Source organism: Nyctibius grandis, chromosome 1 (assembly GCF_013368605.1).
Source record: "Nyctibius grandis isolate bNycGra1 chromosome 1, bNycGra1.pri, whole genome shotgun sequence".
Classification (NCBI taxonomy): domain Eukaryota; kingdom Metazoa; phylum Chordata; class Aves; order Nyctibiiformes; family Nyctibiidae; genus Nyctibius; species Nyctibius grandis.
In genome coordinates this window covers 72,961,576-72,977,603 of record NC_090658.1, presented here as the reverse complement: position 1 = coordinate 72,977,603, position 16,028 = coordinate 72,961,576, and the positions used below count along the sequence as shown (strand labels likewise).

The 16,028-nt window shown below is 40.5% G+C and overlaps 1 protein-coding gene across 2 annotated transcripts; it reads left to right on the top strand.

Annotated features, from left to right (window-relative positions):
- The first annotated feature begins 3,639 nt into the window (after window positions 1-3,639).
- GJA1 (gap junction protein alpha 1) lies at window positions 3,640-13,116 on the top strand. 2 transcript variants are annotated; one of them, XM_068395516.1, is made up of 2 exons: window positions 3,640-4,034; window positions 10,042-13,116. In XM_068395516.1, the coding sequence occupies exon 2, from the start codon at window positions 10,054-10,056 to the stop codon at window positions 11,197-11,199; it is 1,146 nt and encodes a 381-aa protein (XP_068251617.1). In that variant the 5' UTR covers window positions 3,640-4,034; window positions 10,042-10,053; the 3' UTR covers window positions 11,200-13,116. The 2 variants fall into 2 exon arrangements, with proteins under 2 accessions (XP_068251617.1, XP_068251606.1); XM_068395505.1 differs by having other exon boundaries at window positions 10,038-13,116.
- The last annotated feature ends 2,912 nt before the right edge of the window (window positions 13,117-16,028 follow it).

Sequence of the window (16,028 nt, the reverse complement as noted above, 5' to 3'; positions counted from 1 at the left end):
AAACAAGTGAAAACCACTGGCTGCTTAAAAAAAAAAATCATTAGTCTGCACATTTATGTGCTTAGGTAATCAAGAAATACCTCATTATTGTTCCTTAGACATTCTTAGAAGCTTTACCTCAACAGGGCATGAAACAGGGCCGCACATTATTCACAAGTCTGTCTTTAAAGCCAAATGTGTGAGAAGGGATATCGGTGAAAACGTGCCGAAGCTTACGTGCCATCCAGGGACGTGGGTGACTGCACAGCTGCCTTGAAAGGCACCCAAGAAAATCTGTATAGCATGTGTATGTTCATCGTGGGTTACTTCAGTTCACTCAGTCCGTGGACTCCTCTCCCAGCTTGCACAGGATGAGGACAGTGCTGTGCATGGGACTACTGGGAAGTGAATTTTGCAAACAAATCGAAAACAAGTGAAGACATGCTCTTTGTCTTAAGAGCTCCATAAATCACAGACATCCTTAACTGGGAACAGACTATGAACCCCACTGGTATCAACGGGAAATTTTGTAATGGTCGAAGGACTAGAGAGCCTTCCAAATGAAACATTCACTAGGGCTTTCCTGGAGAATCAGGTTACGAAAATATTTTTGAGGAAGTATTTGGAGGCGATATGAGGAAAACGTTTCTGTATAAAGTTCTGTACTTATGTCCAGGTAATAATAGAAAGAAATCAGTGGACTGAGCTCTGTATTAACTGTGAATCTGTGTCAAAGGCTGTAAATACTAAATAATCCAATTTATGGTTCCCTTTGGCAAGTCTGTGTAGAAAAGCAGCAATGGTACTATGGGCTCTGAACTAGTTCACTGATTCAGCCAAGGATTCAGTAGAGAATGGACAGAAATCCTGTGGAAGTCACCCCGAGGTTAGTCCTGGAGATGCCCTGGATGGAGCCTGGGCTCCGGTGCTGTGTCTGGGTCGCAGTGCGGACGTGCCTTTACAGCTTGTGCTGTAGCCTGGCAAACCAAAGAGAAACAGGTTCTGCAGTCCTAGCATTGCCACGCTAAAAGATTGCTTCACAAGACAGCGCTGTTTGCTCCACAAGGCAAAATGTCACTGGATGGCAATATAGGTCCCAGAGAGCTCTGGGCCCCAAAATCTTCATTTCTATCATGTAAAAAGAGTCTGTGTTCCACAGTACAAGGCTTCAAATCTAACTGTGATCTTACCCATGTCTTGGTCTGTAATTAAGAACAGACTTGCAAATATCTCAGGTCTGACACCCCAGTGCTTTCCTGTTGAACCTATATAGCTTCAGCTGAAGAGGGGTTGTGTGTGAAGACATTTGTTCAAACTGAAAAGCTTATTTCCATTGCAATGCAAATGAGTGTGAGACTTTCTGGTAACCCTGTGAAATGGTAGATCATTGCAACATCTGAAGCTGAATATGTTCTGGTAATAGGCTGTGAAACATGATCATGGAGATATATTTCCAAACTCTAAAAGACATTTCCAAGGCATTTTTGTCAGGACTAGTAATAATTCCTTCTAATTCTACATAGTATCACAGTGGAGACTTGAAATACTTTCCCTTTTCATGTGAATAATGCCATAGCAAAGCCAAGTCTTATGCTTATCATTGCTGTAGAATTATTCTTCCCTTCTTACTAACATATACATTTTAGTTTTATGAAGTGGATTTTAAGTGTCATGCTTCTCACAAATACTCTTTGTTTATTTAAGTGGAGAAATACTTCTCATTGGTCCTTCTTTTAGAAACAGAATGCTTGAAAAATTGCAAAGCCTATACAGGAAGATACAGGAAAAAATGCAAGATCGGGCAAGCTGGACCCTGTGATTGTACTGACTTTGACAGGGAATGATAGCATTGTATGCTAGCATGCTATAATTTAAGGTTTTTTTCCTGCCATAAAGCTGCTTTCTTAAGAGGCAACTTTTTCAGCACCAACCCATCTCTTTGTTGTCTCGGCATCAGCATACACATAGCCATGGTGTTGGTATTTTGTACTTTGCTCTAGAATAACCAGTGTTTTGTAGGACAGTAGCAGGAGCATTATGTATACTCTGCTCACTGTCTATATCATAGTCATGACGGCAATGAAACACTATGGTTTGTATATTACAATTTTTTAGTTCCCAAGAAGAAGGGACCACAGCCTGTTAAGCACAAAGCTCCATTTCTCCCTTGCTGTAAAGAGAAAAAGAAACCTTAAAATTCAGAGAACATGAAGAAAAGGTTTCTTTCTGCCATATGGCTTGGGCAACTGTAAAAACTAAAAAAGCTGTCAAAACTAACAGCTAGTATCAAAGGAGAGGGGACAAGCTAGGGAAACCAGCCGTCCCCATCTGTAGCCAGAGGAAGGAGAATGGAAGGCGTACAGATGTAGTGTACTAACCCTTTTTCTCAAACAGGAGGCACTGTGGTCTGCTACAAACAGCTCCAGAGCAAGAACCAGGACTGTGTGTTTCCCAGTTTCAAAAGCTCCCTGCTGAGTATCTTTCTACAAAGACCTTGTCTTAGTTCTCTTCTCCGGAGATTTCTGAGTGAGAAGCAGTAGGTAAGGGCTGTGAAAAATAAGCAGTAACATCTAGGTTGTGTTGTAGAGTGTAACATTCATTATTTGAAGAAGAAACTGTAAAGAGGACCTTTATTTGGAAAACTCTCAATGGCCATTACTGGACTTCTCCCCTGCTTTATAGCCTTTAAAGAGCAAAAAATGCTCATCCATTCTACTGAGCCCACATGAGAATAACATGAATTGAAACCCAGATGAGCCTGGCACAACCCAAAATGTGAAACTTCATTGAGAACTATCTAACCACAAACACTTCTAGAGAAACTCTTAAGCAGTCCCATGGAGGAGCTAGTACCCCATGACACCAACAAGTACAAGACCAATTCCTAATGCAGTTTGAACTCCGTGTGTGAGGAGCTTAACATAAACAGAGAAATAAATTAATCTTTTTTCTACAGAGGAGGCATTTTTCAAGGAGGTTTTAACCAGGGACTGGTCAGGAGCAAAGGCAAACTAGTTTTGTTCTAGTTGAATAGATCCATTTTGAAGCATGCTTTTATTCTGTAAAATGTGCTTAAAAATTATCAGGAGCATTTCTTCTCACTATTGAAGATTGATTCTCTATACTATGCTTTATTTTGTGAAGTTTCCTGGAAAGAGTTTCCTGGAATGTGAGATCATTTCTTCATTTCTCCCATGGGGTGGTCACACGCACACACACACACACACACACGCACGCACAAATAATTAAAAAAAAAAGTGTGATGGGTATCTCCTGTAGAAACAAACACACTACTCCTGCTGTGTACTTTCATGTGTGCACGTAAAGGAAATAGACTTAAGTAAACAAAGCTGTGTTCACAACAAAAAGTCGAGAGGGCTTGAGAGGGCTTCCTCTCCTACGTGGTGGCAAGGAGGGAATGGAGACAGCAGCTATGCGGTCCGGACCCAGCATCCAGGAGGCTCACGCTGGTTACCCATTAATCCCTTTCACGCATTTTTCCCTTTCCCTGTAGTGAAACTCCCGGTGCACGCCAGAGCACTGAGTTGTTTCATCCGTCCCGGCCAAGCCCAAATCTGGACGAAGTGCCACCCAGGTGCCCTCAGTGACCGGGGGGGTGTGGGGTGGCTGCTGACTGCCTTCATATTTGTTTTGTTACATCAGCAAGAGTGGACCTTCATGCCTTCGCTCCCTCCTTCTCCCCGGGCTGGTTTTTTGCTGTGCCTTCAGTTCTTTCCCTCCTCCCCCACCGCCCTCCTCTCCGGCCGCAGAGCGCCCCTCCTCCCGGGCTCCCACCCCTCCTTTTCCCCTCCTCTTGCACGGTCAGAGGCTTGAAAACTTGTTAAAAGCTCTCCCAGTGTTCCAACTTAGAAAAAACTTTTACGAGGTATCAGCACTTTTCTTTCATTAGTGGGGAAGGAAGGATGAAAAATACAAAACAGCAGTAGACTTTTAAAGTTTAAATAGACAGGTCTGAGTGCCTGAACGTGCGCTTCCATTTTACTTTAACCCTCCAAAGAAGTATTCTGATCCAGTTTCACTGCTGATCAGCAAGGGTAAGTTGAAAGTTTTCCTTTTTCATCTTTTCGTGTATCACTCTTTCTGAAAACACTTTTTTTTCCATCCCGAGAATTTTGTGTTATTGCGCTGAGGGTTGAACTTCTTTCAAAATACACATCTATAAAAGCGTGACTTCTCTTAAAGTGCTAAGTTCAAACTTGTAGGAATTCTTTGCTCTCTTGGTCATATTTCTATACGTTTCTTCAGATATTACACTTTTACAACTTCTAACCTTGTTCCACTGAGAGAGAAACTGCGGTGAAGTTGGAACTGCAGGGCTGAGCTTCAGACTTGTTGCTAGTGTTTGGGTGAAATCGCTCTTCTGTGTACTTGCCTGAGACTAAATGAGCTCCTTTACAGAAAAAAACGAGGTGCGCTTCAGTCTTCTCTGTTGTACCAACATTTCATCAGAAGTCAGTAACAGGGAGACCTTGTCCCGAGTGCCTCCCCTTTCTGCCCCACACATTTTGCTTTCGTATGGAAATCCTGATTGATGCCTAATAGTTTGGGCAGAGCAAGGTTCTTAATTAGGTGCTTTGTTAAATGCTGAAGCTACTAAAGTGGTAACTTTCACGTGGTCTTCCTCATAAGTTTCCCCTTTTCTTTTAAAATAGATGTGATAAAATCCAGACGTGGGTTATGGATTTTTAACCTGGTTTGTATATAGTTACTCTGTTTTAGCAACCTCGGTGAGGGATTTTAGAGAAGGAATGTGAGATATCATGATATGCCTTACCACGTTGGCAATGTCTCTGAAAGTCTTGGGTGAATATAAATGAAAGTTGTCTAGGAAGAGCTGTGCAAGGATATCCACAATATGTGTCATAATCCCAATATGACACATTCTCTTTATATTACCTTGAAGGCTCAAATACCAAACTGTGGAGGAAAAAAATGCTTGAGCAGCATCTCGTGGAGAGCTAAAAAGCTTTTTACATTGCAAGGCTTGGAGTAATTCCTTATAGCGATTGTTGCCTGCTGCTTGCCAGCAGGTAAAGACCAACAGGAGGAGGCATGAAAAAGAGCCTTCAGCTGAAAGAGGAAGCACAGAGTCTATCTTATCGAGTAACACGTTCTCCTCTTAAACAAGAATATTGTGTGCTTATGTGTGTCCTCACATTTTGCCTTGAGATAGCCAGTGAGCCTCGTCAAGTGGCATATTTTGTCTGAGGAGTTCCTTTAGATTTTTGTGTGTGAGATTTATGACAAAAAACCCTGGTAATGGCGACAAAAATGGGCTACGGACACCTTGTGCCTGACTTCTGTGTGTGTGTGCACGCATAAGGAGCAAGTTGGAGGAGTTGCGTGAAGCTTTCATCCTGCCATTTTTAACATCTGGACAGCACACCACACCGCAGAATTTAGTCTTTGGGATGTTTACTGAAGTGTTTCCTTCAAAAACTTCAAAGCCAAACACTGACACTGACCCATGACACCTAACAAGCATACAAATAGGAGAGGAGTGAGCAGCAGGCTGGGTTCAGGAGAGGGAAGAGAGGGACACAAGGGATTTGATTTGCAACATAAATCTGAATGCTCATACACTCAGCAGCATAAACAGATTGAACACTGTAAAGTTATCTCAGCACTCGTATTATGCAAGCCTGAAAGATTAATTTTATTTGTCTCTGAAATGAATGTCGGTTTAGGCCAAGGATTCCTGTGGGCATGAGGAAGGTTAGATGACATTGAGCAATGTGTCTGTTTCATCAGATAATGTTCCTGTCTTTCCCCCGGTCTCTGGTGTGTCCTGCCCATGTTACCCACTGAATTTATCTCACATGGAGGGACCTGGTCTGCTGTTTATGCCACACATACGTTTTAGAAATCCAGATTTCAAAATCCACAAGCATCAGGGAGCCCGAGGGCCCCTCAGGGAATTGAGCATTTCTTCTCTTAATTCAAAAGTGAGTCAGGAGAGGGATGAATCTGGGCGGTAACGCAGAAGGTAGACCTGACTTGTACAACTAGAGAATGTCTGAGAAAGTGCTTATGGTTGCTTTAGGTCCTTTTGCAACTATGCTTTATAATTAAATTAGGTGGAGAGGGTACAACACGGGAGAGGCAAAGGCTATGGGCTAAATCCAGTAGTGGCTGACCACCAGCGATACTAACAGACAACGAAAAAAGCACACAGTTCTGACACTTTTAAATTCTAGTTACTGCAACTATTTAGTGCATAATCTTTGTCCAGTGAATGAAATGAACTGAAGCTAATCAGCAAAGCTACCAATTAACTACACCTTCCCAAGGGAATGTCTGGAAGGCATTTGATGATTTTTTTAAGATTGCAGAAAACTAGCCTTACCTATTCCAACCCATCCAAACCCCATTAGTTGTACAACTCAGCTGCTTTCTCTGCAGTTCTGGTTGCTTTTGGGAAATACTCAAGCAGATTGATGCTCAAGGTCCAGTGTCCTTTCTTTTGTTGGCTATTTATGTGTGTGTGAGCACATAGAAAAAGGCAGGAAAGGTAGGAAACCCAAAACTTTGGCCTGTTTCCCAACTGCTCCAGCTGCAAAATCCCATTTTAGATCCCACTCTAAAGATCCCTTACTGCTCTTCCATCCACTAGCATGCGACCTTCTAACACTATAGTCAGACCTGGGCATGTTACAACAGCACTGAGTTTGCATTATTCTTCCTGGAAAATATGAACCAGATGACACGATGAATGCTGTCCATGAAAAATAGTTCTAGAATTTCTTAATTGTGGCTTACAAATCAAATTTCTTATATATGTGGTCATCCAAAACCCATGCAGATAAATGCTGTCATATCTCCTGCTGCTCTATGGCTTTTTTTCCTGTCTTTACCCACACATAGTAGGACCTGAAGAAATCCCATCTTTTAAAGAGTTTACTAGGCTGGCATTAGTCCATCTCAGAAAAAAAGTTATAATCCTGTCAAGTAGTAATCAGTAAGAACTCATGAAATGCACGTAGTCATGATCAACCATATCCTTAAATTCCTGAAGTACTGAAATTGTACCAATCAATCAGGTCAACCTGTGTCTTTCAGTGGATTCATTTAAGGTGTTTGGAAGTGTTAAAAGAAGTTTAAGTCCACAATGCTGAAGAACTATTTTTAAAGTTTATCTTCCATCCATTTCAAACTATTTACAAAGCTAGAATACTTAAGTAACTGTTTGATACAAAACTTCTTTTTAAACCTAGTAAACAGATACTGTAACCAGTTAGTAAAAGTGGTCTTTTGGTGCCATGAAAGTAAACAAGTTAGGTCCGATGAATGAATTTTCTCTACAACAAGACAAAGTACTGTGTTTCATAAAGCAATAGAATCCACTTAAGCAAAGGAATAATATATTTGTGCCACCACAAGGTTATCTGATTAACAGTACAATGTTTTGAATTGATGTGGGGTGTTTTTATCACTAGCAAAGGCTAGCGTGTCACTGATCTCTTTAAGAAAATTTGCTTTTCAAAACTATGTATGAGTAATTCAAGCATGGAATGTTTCCTCCTGGAGTTTATATTGCCAGAGGACATAAATGAAACTTAGCAATTTTGCATGCTGAAGCAAATTAAAAAATAGGTAGTAAATTCTCAAAATATTGCAGGTGTGGGATTAAGTAGGTCAAAACTGAAATAAATCATGTTGCATTAATGGACCAGAGTGTACTGTAATTAAAAAACAAACGCATAACTGCCTAGAAATAACACATCCTCTGTTTTCTTAATCAAACTTTCAATCTGAAATAACATTTAAACAGTAAAAAAATACGTGGAGTCTGAGGGAGGTCTGTTAATGCAGTAGTTCGAATCGTTGGAAAGCTGACTAATTAAATCAAGAAGCTGTTACTTGAAAAAGGCTCCTTCTGTCCACTTCCACTTCTAGGACATGGAGCAAAGAGCTTGCTTTTAAAACAAACTTCACGTGTTGTATAGTTACAGGCTGTTCTCTGTTTTAACAATCCCAGCCTGAGGAGGAACGTGGTCACATATCATTCCAGCCTTTCCAGAGACCTCCACGCTTGTGTGCCCAACTCCTTCTCTGCCACCTCCAGCTCATAAAGACAAACTGGCCTTTCCTGGGAAGGACCAAAGCTGGGCATGGCTGAAGGGATGTGTCAGAGAGATACATGCTGTGTACTCCTCCCAGCCGAGGCTTCCAGGTTTAAAAGCCTGAAGCAAGCCTTATCCTTTGATGGGGCTTCATTCATGTGAATACCTAATTACACGAGGAAGGGTCTGCACGCCGCAGTAGGTGAACTTCAGAGCAAGCTGACTAAGCGGACTGAGGAAATGGCCCTGGGATATTTTGCAGAGGTTCAAAGATAATTGGCATCTCAGAACTGTCGGAGCGAGTACTTTAAACACTTGTCTCCCATTATTCTCTCAGATTCTTTCTGATGGCAGGAACGGTGTGTTTTTATTTGGCATCTATTGTTATGATTGAGTTTGCCAGACTTATAATCTTGTGTTTCCAGTGACTCACCACTTCTTGAAAGAAAATCTCCTTGGTGCTAAAATTTCCTATTTTATGAATTATCCAAAAAGGGCTTTTTCTATAAATGACCTTCGCTAGGGAATATATCCGTGATGCAATGGGGAGGAAATCATTTGGACGTTATCGAAACTATTAATACCAGGAAGGGATTACTCAGCATTCACGGAACAAATATCTACACCCAGCAGCCTCTGCTTTAAAAGGGAAGCTTTGTGATTATTTTTTAAAAGTGCCTGATTTCACATGCTTGTTCATGTGGGGCAGGTTAAAGTGTAGGTTTTTATGCAGATAGGATTACCATTGTCCAGTTGATAAAAATCCTATAGTGAATTTTGTTTTTCTTAGGAATCTAGAACATCAGTAAACCATTTAATTTGTTTTATGTCATCCTGTGTATTTCCAGATATCCCCAAGAAGCTGCCTGTGTCCCAGAAACGCGCACTATAAAACTCAAGTCAAGTCGAGAGAGACAATTTAAACTTGCAGTGTTCAACACTTGGAATGCAAGCTGCACGCCAGGAGTTGCCTTAAACACAGAAAGAGCTCATTTACCTTTTTTTCTTGCTAAATCTTTTTTCCTTTCAAAGCAAAATGAAGGAATTTAAATACAAAAATAAGCAAATACAAAGCTGAAACCACAATAAATCAAGCAAGCCCCAGATAAACAGGAAACCAGTTCCTCCAATATGGTAACATCAGCTTAGCTGTGCTTCATGTGTTTACTATTTTTCATTCCTTCATAAAAGTACAGGTGAAGAATACTAACTTTGATCTTTGTGCTGCAAATACTAATGTATAAACTTTATTTAGATAGCAAGTTTTTTTCTGAAGCTGAGTATAGTATAAACTTGGCATCATTAGGAACTAGACTCGTAAATGTATTACACACAATCTAGTGATGTGCAAGAGCAGTTTAATGTTGCTGTAGGAAAAACAACACATGTTTTGAGATGATAAAACTTTAGGTATCCAACCCTAACATTATTTTAGTATAACTTTTGTATTTAGGTTATATTATGGTTTGCTTTCTTATTCTCTTAAAGAGTGAACATAGAAATGACCGTGAATGATCCACATTGAAAGAAAGAAATCTTTCATTTATTTCTAGCATATTCAGGCAGTGCCACTACATACTTCCACACCCTGCTTCAGCAGGGTGTCACTGCTGTTTTCTACCTGAGACAGGTGTAGATCATTGAACTGAGGCTGCCACCAAGGAAGCAGAGCCAACTACAGTGGCAACTGAAGGCTATCATAGACTTCTTAAAAACTAGAGTGAAATTAGAACCCTCTTTTTTCATTGTGCTCTGAGACATAATATGTTACTTTCTCTTTTCAGTTTCCCTGACTTCCCACTCCACCTGCAGACAAACTAAAACTCTATTTTCTCTTCAGATCGTGTAAACCACTTGAATTAAAACAAAGCTGACATCACTGTTCTATTAGCCTTGATCTGTGATTCAGTGTATCAAAGGTATTAAAGCTCTGTCTTAACCATCACTATTTTTTTTCTTTGTGTCCTTCTTTAGCCAGCATCCTGTGAAGATGGGTGATTGGAGTGCCTTGGGAAAACTTCTTGACAAGGTTCAAGCCTATTCTACTGCAGGAGGGAAAGTGTGGCTGTCTGTCCTCTTTATTTTCCGAATCTTGCTATTGGGGACAGCGGTCGAATCTGCTTGGGGAGATGAACAGTCTGCTTTCCGGTGCAACACTCAACAGCCTGGTTGCGAGAATGTCTGCTATGACAAGTCCTTCCCCATCTCCCATGTACGCTTCTGGGTTCTGCAGATCATATTTGTCTCTGTACCTACCCTTTTGTACCTGGCGCACGTGTTCTATGTTATGAGGAAAGAAGAGAAGCTGAATAAAAGAGAAGAAGAGCTCAAGGTAGTCCAAAATGATGGTGTGAATGTGGATATGCACCTCAAGCAAATAGAAATTAAGAAATTCAAGTATGGGATCGAAGAGCATGGCAAAGTGAAGATGCGTGGAGGACTGCTCCGTACTTACATCATCAGCATCCTGTTTAAATCTGTCTTCGAGGTGGCTTTCTTGCTGATACAGTGGTACATTTATGGGTTTAGCCTGAATGCTATCTACACCTGTGAGCGAGATCCATGCCCGCACAGAGTGGACTGTTTCCTCTCCCGTCCAACTGAGAAAACCATCTTCATCCTCTTCATGCTGGTCGTGTCTTTGGTGTCTCTTGCCTTGAACATCATCGAGCTTTTCTATGTGTTCTTCAAGGGTGTCAAGGATCGTGTGAAAGGGAAAACCGACCCCTATTCCCACAGCGGTACCATGAGCCCTTCCAAGGACTGTGGCTCCCCCAAATACGCTTATTACAATGGCTGCTCCTCACCGACCGCCCCCTTGTCTCCCATGTCTCCCCCAGGGTACAAGCTTGTTACCGGAGACAGGAACAATTCCTCCTGTCGTAACTACAATAAGCAAGCGAGCGAGCAAAACTGGGCCAACTACAGCGCGGAGCAAAACAGAATGGGGCAGGCTGGCAGCACCATCTCCAACTCGCATGCCCAGCCCTTCGACTTCTCCGATGAGCACCAGAACACTAAAAAACTGGCGTCGGGACACGAGCTGCAACCCCTCACCATTGTGGACCAGAGGCCTCCCAGCAGAGCCAGCAGCCGAGCCAGCAGCAGGCCTCGACCTGACGACCTGGAAATCTAAGCTTCTAGCTGCAACACTTGCTCTACTATGAAACGACGTGCATTGGAAGATGCAGTCAGTGCTGATCTTGTTCCAGTGGAGGTGGTACTTAACAGTCTCAAGCAGGAGATTTTAACAATCATAAAAACAAAAAAGCGAACAAACTTTTAAAGTACTTACTGGTTTTGGGGGGGATGTGGGGTTGGTGTGGGGTGGTACAGTACACATTGGTATTTAATGTAGCTGGTTTAAAGAATTTAAGTACTAAAAAAAAATGAAAAAAAAGAAAAAGATAGGTAGTCAGTACTAAGGTAGGGGGTTGTTTTTCTAGAAAAGCTGTAAATATCTGAGTGTATGTGTATGTGTGTAGTATTGTGTTTGTTTCTAAAGAATATTCTGTAATACTAAAACCCAATAATAACTGAACTCATATTTGTCAGGGTGAAGTGATGCCTGAAGATGAAAACATTTTTCTTATTCAACAAGCAAAAAAGTCCACGATTGCCTCTGATCATTTCCCTATCAAGAACATTCCATTCTTAGAAAGTGCACTTTGAAGGTAAACTTTCCTACATGGTCCTCCAGGTTATCAAAAGGCTCCTGTGAGGACAATCTACAACCTTTGAATCATTCAACTCAAATTTCAGACATGGCTCACCAAGAAATATTTTGGTCACCTGCTTTTCCATCCCTTCACACAGGTGGATTTTGTGATGTGCATAAGTGGGATGGCTCCACACTCGTAGAACCAGCAACCACTCTCTCTTGCCCACAGTGATTTTTGTGTCCTGCTGCTCACGTATAGTCTAATTAGCATCATATAAAACCCAGTTTGCTGCCACTTGCAGATTTAAGCGTTAAGACAGGCAAGCAACTGCCTTCAGTAAATTTTATCACACCTTTATGTATATTAAGGGTGTACGTATGTGTGTGAATATGGAGGTAGAGGTATACACAAAACACCCTCAAAAGCATATGCTGAGAAATAAACGCACACAGATTACTTGCAGTTGACACTTTCTCATGGATATTGTGAAGATGTGGGCCACTATGGTGTTTACATTCTCTGATTCCTTCAATGCAAGTGAAGCACATGTCATTGTATTTTTTAAATTCTATAGAATATTTTCCATGTATCCTAAATGGATGCCTTTTTAAAAAAATAAAAATTAAAAAGGGCCTAATCCTGGATGTCTTGCTCTGGAAAATCTCTCTTTCAAGTCAGTGGGAGTTTTGCCTGAATGAAGGCTACAGGATCAAGCCCAAGATGTAGCGAACCATGTTCTTGCTGGCATGAATGATTTTCTTTTGTAGAGTTAGGGGTGGAAAGGACCCATTAGGTCATCTAGCCAATCTCCCTGATAGGTGATAATGATGCTTGAATGATAGAAGATGTAGTACTGTAAGCAAGCTTTAGTCTTTTATGTGAGAAACTTAGAAGAAATGCTTTGTGCTGGATTAATAATAAAATATGCGTACATGACTTTTGCAGTAACTGGTATTTTTCTTGTTCTAAATATTCACATTTGCTGAACGGTAATGTCCTCTCCGAGTTTGACAGTTAGGTCTTTCTAGATGGCTCTAGCAACTTTAGTGTTTACACTTAGATTTTGTTTGAAATGCAAGTGAAGTTGAAAGGATTTTTAAAGAGTACAATTCTACCTAATTTATTTGAAATATATGCTAAAGAAATCTACCAGTTTCTTCAAATGCATTGCCTCTTAGCTGAACACAGATTGACGAAGGAAATACATAGCTTGGTTTCATTTTGCAGCAACACAGATGATAAATTATTTCATTTAATACATTATATTAATTTGTTTGACATTACATGTTAAACTACTGTTGTGTTCAACTTCATTGCATGTATGCAACCATAGTCCATCGGATCATGTTGTCTGGAGAACATTAGTCAATAAAGTTTTAATTTAGTATAAATATATTTTCTAATTGTCTTTTACTGTTTTATATGTCCATATATATTTTGTTTCCGTCTTATAATCCAAACTCTTTCCTTCCCTCTTCATTTCTTCCCTAATCACTCTGCATTTCAGCAGTATTCTTGATTCAATCCATCTGGATTTACTTTGAACTGAAATTTCACAGGACCAGACTGAGATACCCTCACAACACTGGAAAAACAAGCATCGTTTGTACCACTTCTGGAACAAAGTCATACTCAGCATGAATTACTGTAATTCAAATCTTGCCATGAGCCTCAGAAAATAGATATCTATTTGCAAACTATTATAACAAAGATAGTAGTAAGATATATTCTTACATAATTTTTCAAGCAATTCTTCTGTATGGCCGAGATTCAATGTTATGAAATCATTGCCTCTAGTTTACATTTCCCCATGTAATCAGATTGCTTGACTGACAGTCAGTTTCAATTTCTGGAATGAAATCCTCATTCCTTCAGAGGCAATGGGAGAAAGGTACTGATTTTGATAAGTCTGGGATTTCATATACTGTGTACTAGTTCACCATTTCTGTCCCTATCACTAACAAACACATACAGCGCTTGGCTTTCTAACATTGGACTCTAAAGAAAAGATGGTTGAACTCCTTTTTTATTTGAAAAAATCCAAACATAATGACCATGCAGTTATCATACAGGTTTCTATTTTCAAATTTGCTTGTCATTTTAAGTCCAAATTCTTCCCCCTCCTATTAGTAAAGAAGGGGAAAAATAAGCAAGGCAGTGATAGTGTGTTTACAGCTCTGAGAGATACTACACAAGCACCAGAACAAGGAATGACTCCTTGAATTATTCCTTAAATAATTACAATGAGTCATATTTAAGCTGGCTTGTCCTAGTTTGTCTGTACAAAGGGAAGGGCATTCCAAGCATTTTGCGAGCATCATGCCCTGGAAAGGTGGGTACAGAAACATCCAGACAAGGGCTTACCCTGAGACAAAATCTAGTGTCTCCTAGACAGGCTGATTGTCAGGTACGTCCCAAGCTATGGACTCAGTTCCTCAGGGCATCTTGGAAAACTGATATAAAATAATACTTCAGTGCCAAGGCTCTCCAAGTGGTTTTTTGGTGGTGATGCACGTGTGTCCCTGTGTTGAGTAAAGACATTCCATGGGCCATTTCTCCCACCTAGATTTATTTCTGTGGAGTATATTTTTTACACACTTCAAAATCATTACAGGGATATAACTTTGAGTGCCATTCATCCAATTCTTTATATGCTTTTTCCTAATGCATCTCTGCAGCAGCGGTTGCATTGTCTGCAGCTGACAGAAAATAACGTGTGATGCAATGCTAATGCATATTTCTCAAACTTAGTAGGAGGATATGTGAGATATTTAATTAAAACCGGTAAAATACTGTAAAAATGCCCCTCTCTGCAGGTAATGAATATAAAAGCAGGGTTACAAACAAAACAGCAAGAAAACCCAAATTCAAAACCTGTTAAGAATTTAAAATTTGTGTCGATGTTTTGTGTAGAAGTATTTTGAAAAAAGGCAAATTCATCCTAAGGCCCCCACCCTGCACTAGTAATTTGAGATGCCTGTAAAGAGTAAAGTTAGAAGGACAAGTTACAGACAGCCTAAAATCTATATGCAGATCATGTAATTTCAAGTTGTTTTGAATGCAGTCAGCACACACTGAAGGTTATTTCCTAATTTAGAAATGAAATTTCCATATTTGAAGTGGACACTACAGTAATAGTTTGAGAATCGGAACAAACTTTGTGAGTGTACCCGTCACACCCCTGAAATCGGTCATTTTTAAATGATGGTACTCGTCTCACCGTTCCAGAACCACAGCTGTCTACTGTGCTGCTGGGCTACACAGCATCACCAGCTCTGCTGCACATTACCACCATGCTGGCGTTTCCCTCAGAATTTCTCTGCAACTTGATATTGATTCAAGAAAAAAAAAAGTAGTGATGTAAGGGATAGAGTTTTGAACTCAAATCTGGGAGTCGATCCAGATCTGAAGTTACCTTGACTGCTTAATGTGGAGTTCTGGGTATGTCAGATCAAAACCTCCTGCAGTTTTGGGGGTGGCTGTTTCCACCCCACTGGGTCAGGACTACTTTTAATTCTTCTTGTAACTCCTCCATGATTACTACTGTTCCCTTTTCCAGAATTTAAACAAAATAGGGCAGAAAATAGGATTTACCTGCCTCCTGTAGAACTTTTTCTTCTCTATTTACTGCTAATCCAAACCTGTCAGGACTGGAATTTCTACTGAGCTCATGGACTACCCCTGATATACTATATTTTTTCAACGCAGTGTATTATACAAATGGTCAGATTGACCATAGTGTCCTTGAAGCTGTCTTCCTTTCCTTCTCATGCTATTCACTCCAGCCATTTGCAGTGAGATCTGCCAGAGGACTCTGAGAACTGAGGTGGAGTGCATGGCCCTTGAGGATTTCTCTCACAAAAAAAACCCACAATCCTCTGATGGTACAGAGCTGTTGAAGCTACTCCTGCATTACTTTAATTTCTACTGCCAACATAGACAATAAGGTCAGAAGCATAATCCATGTCTGAGAAATCACTATCTAGACATATTCTCTGTCCCAGTCCCTTGAAACTATGTAAGGGTCCTCCATTTTATTCTAATTGCTTCTAACATAAGGGCTCCAGAAACACATCAGCTCTGCAAAGAGATGACTGCCTTTCCCTGGCTTAAACCACGTGCTTTTTACTGTGCCCAAGGACATATTCACACCCAGACTCTGTCAGTCCTGGAAAGTGTGTCAGATGAAAATTACATGATGCTAGCACATCACTAGATTGAAACAGGAAGAGCTTATTGGTTTCTCTACTTATTTAAAAGGTGTTTTCTAGACACAAAAGAAGAATGTTTGTCTTAAACTTGT

Bases quoted from the DNA above. Each gene is read 5' to 3' on its own strand.
- GJA1 (XM_068395516.1), top strand. From the start codon at position 10,054: ATGGGTGATTGGAGTGCCTTGGGAAAACTTCTTGACAAGGTTCAAGCC.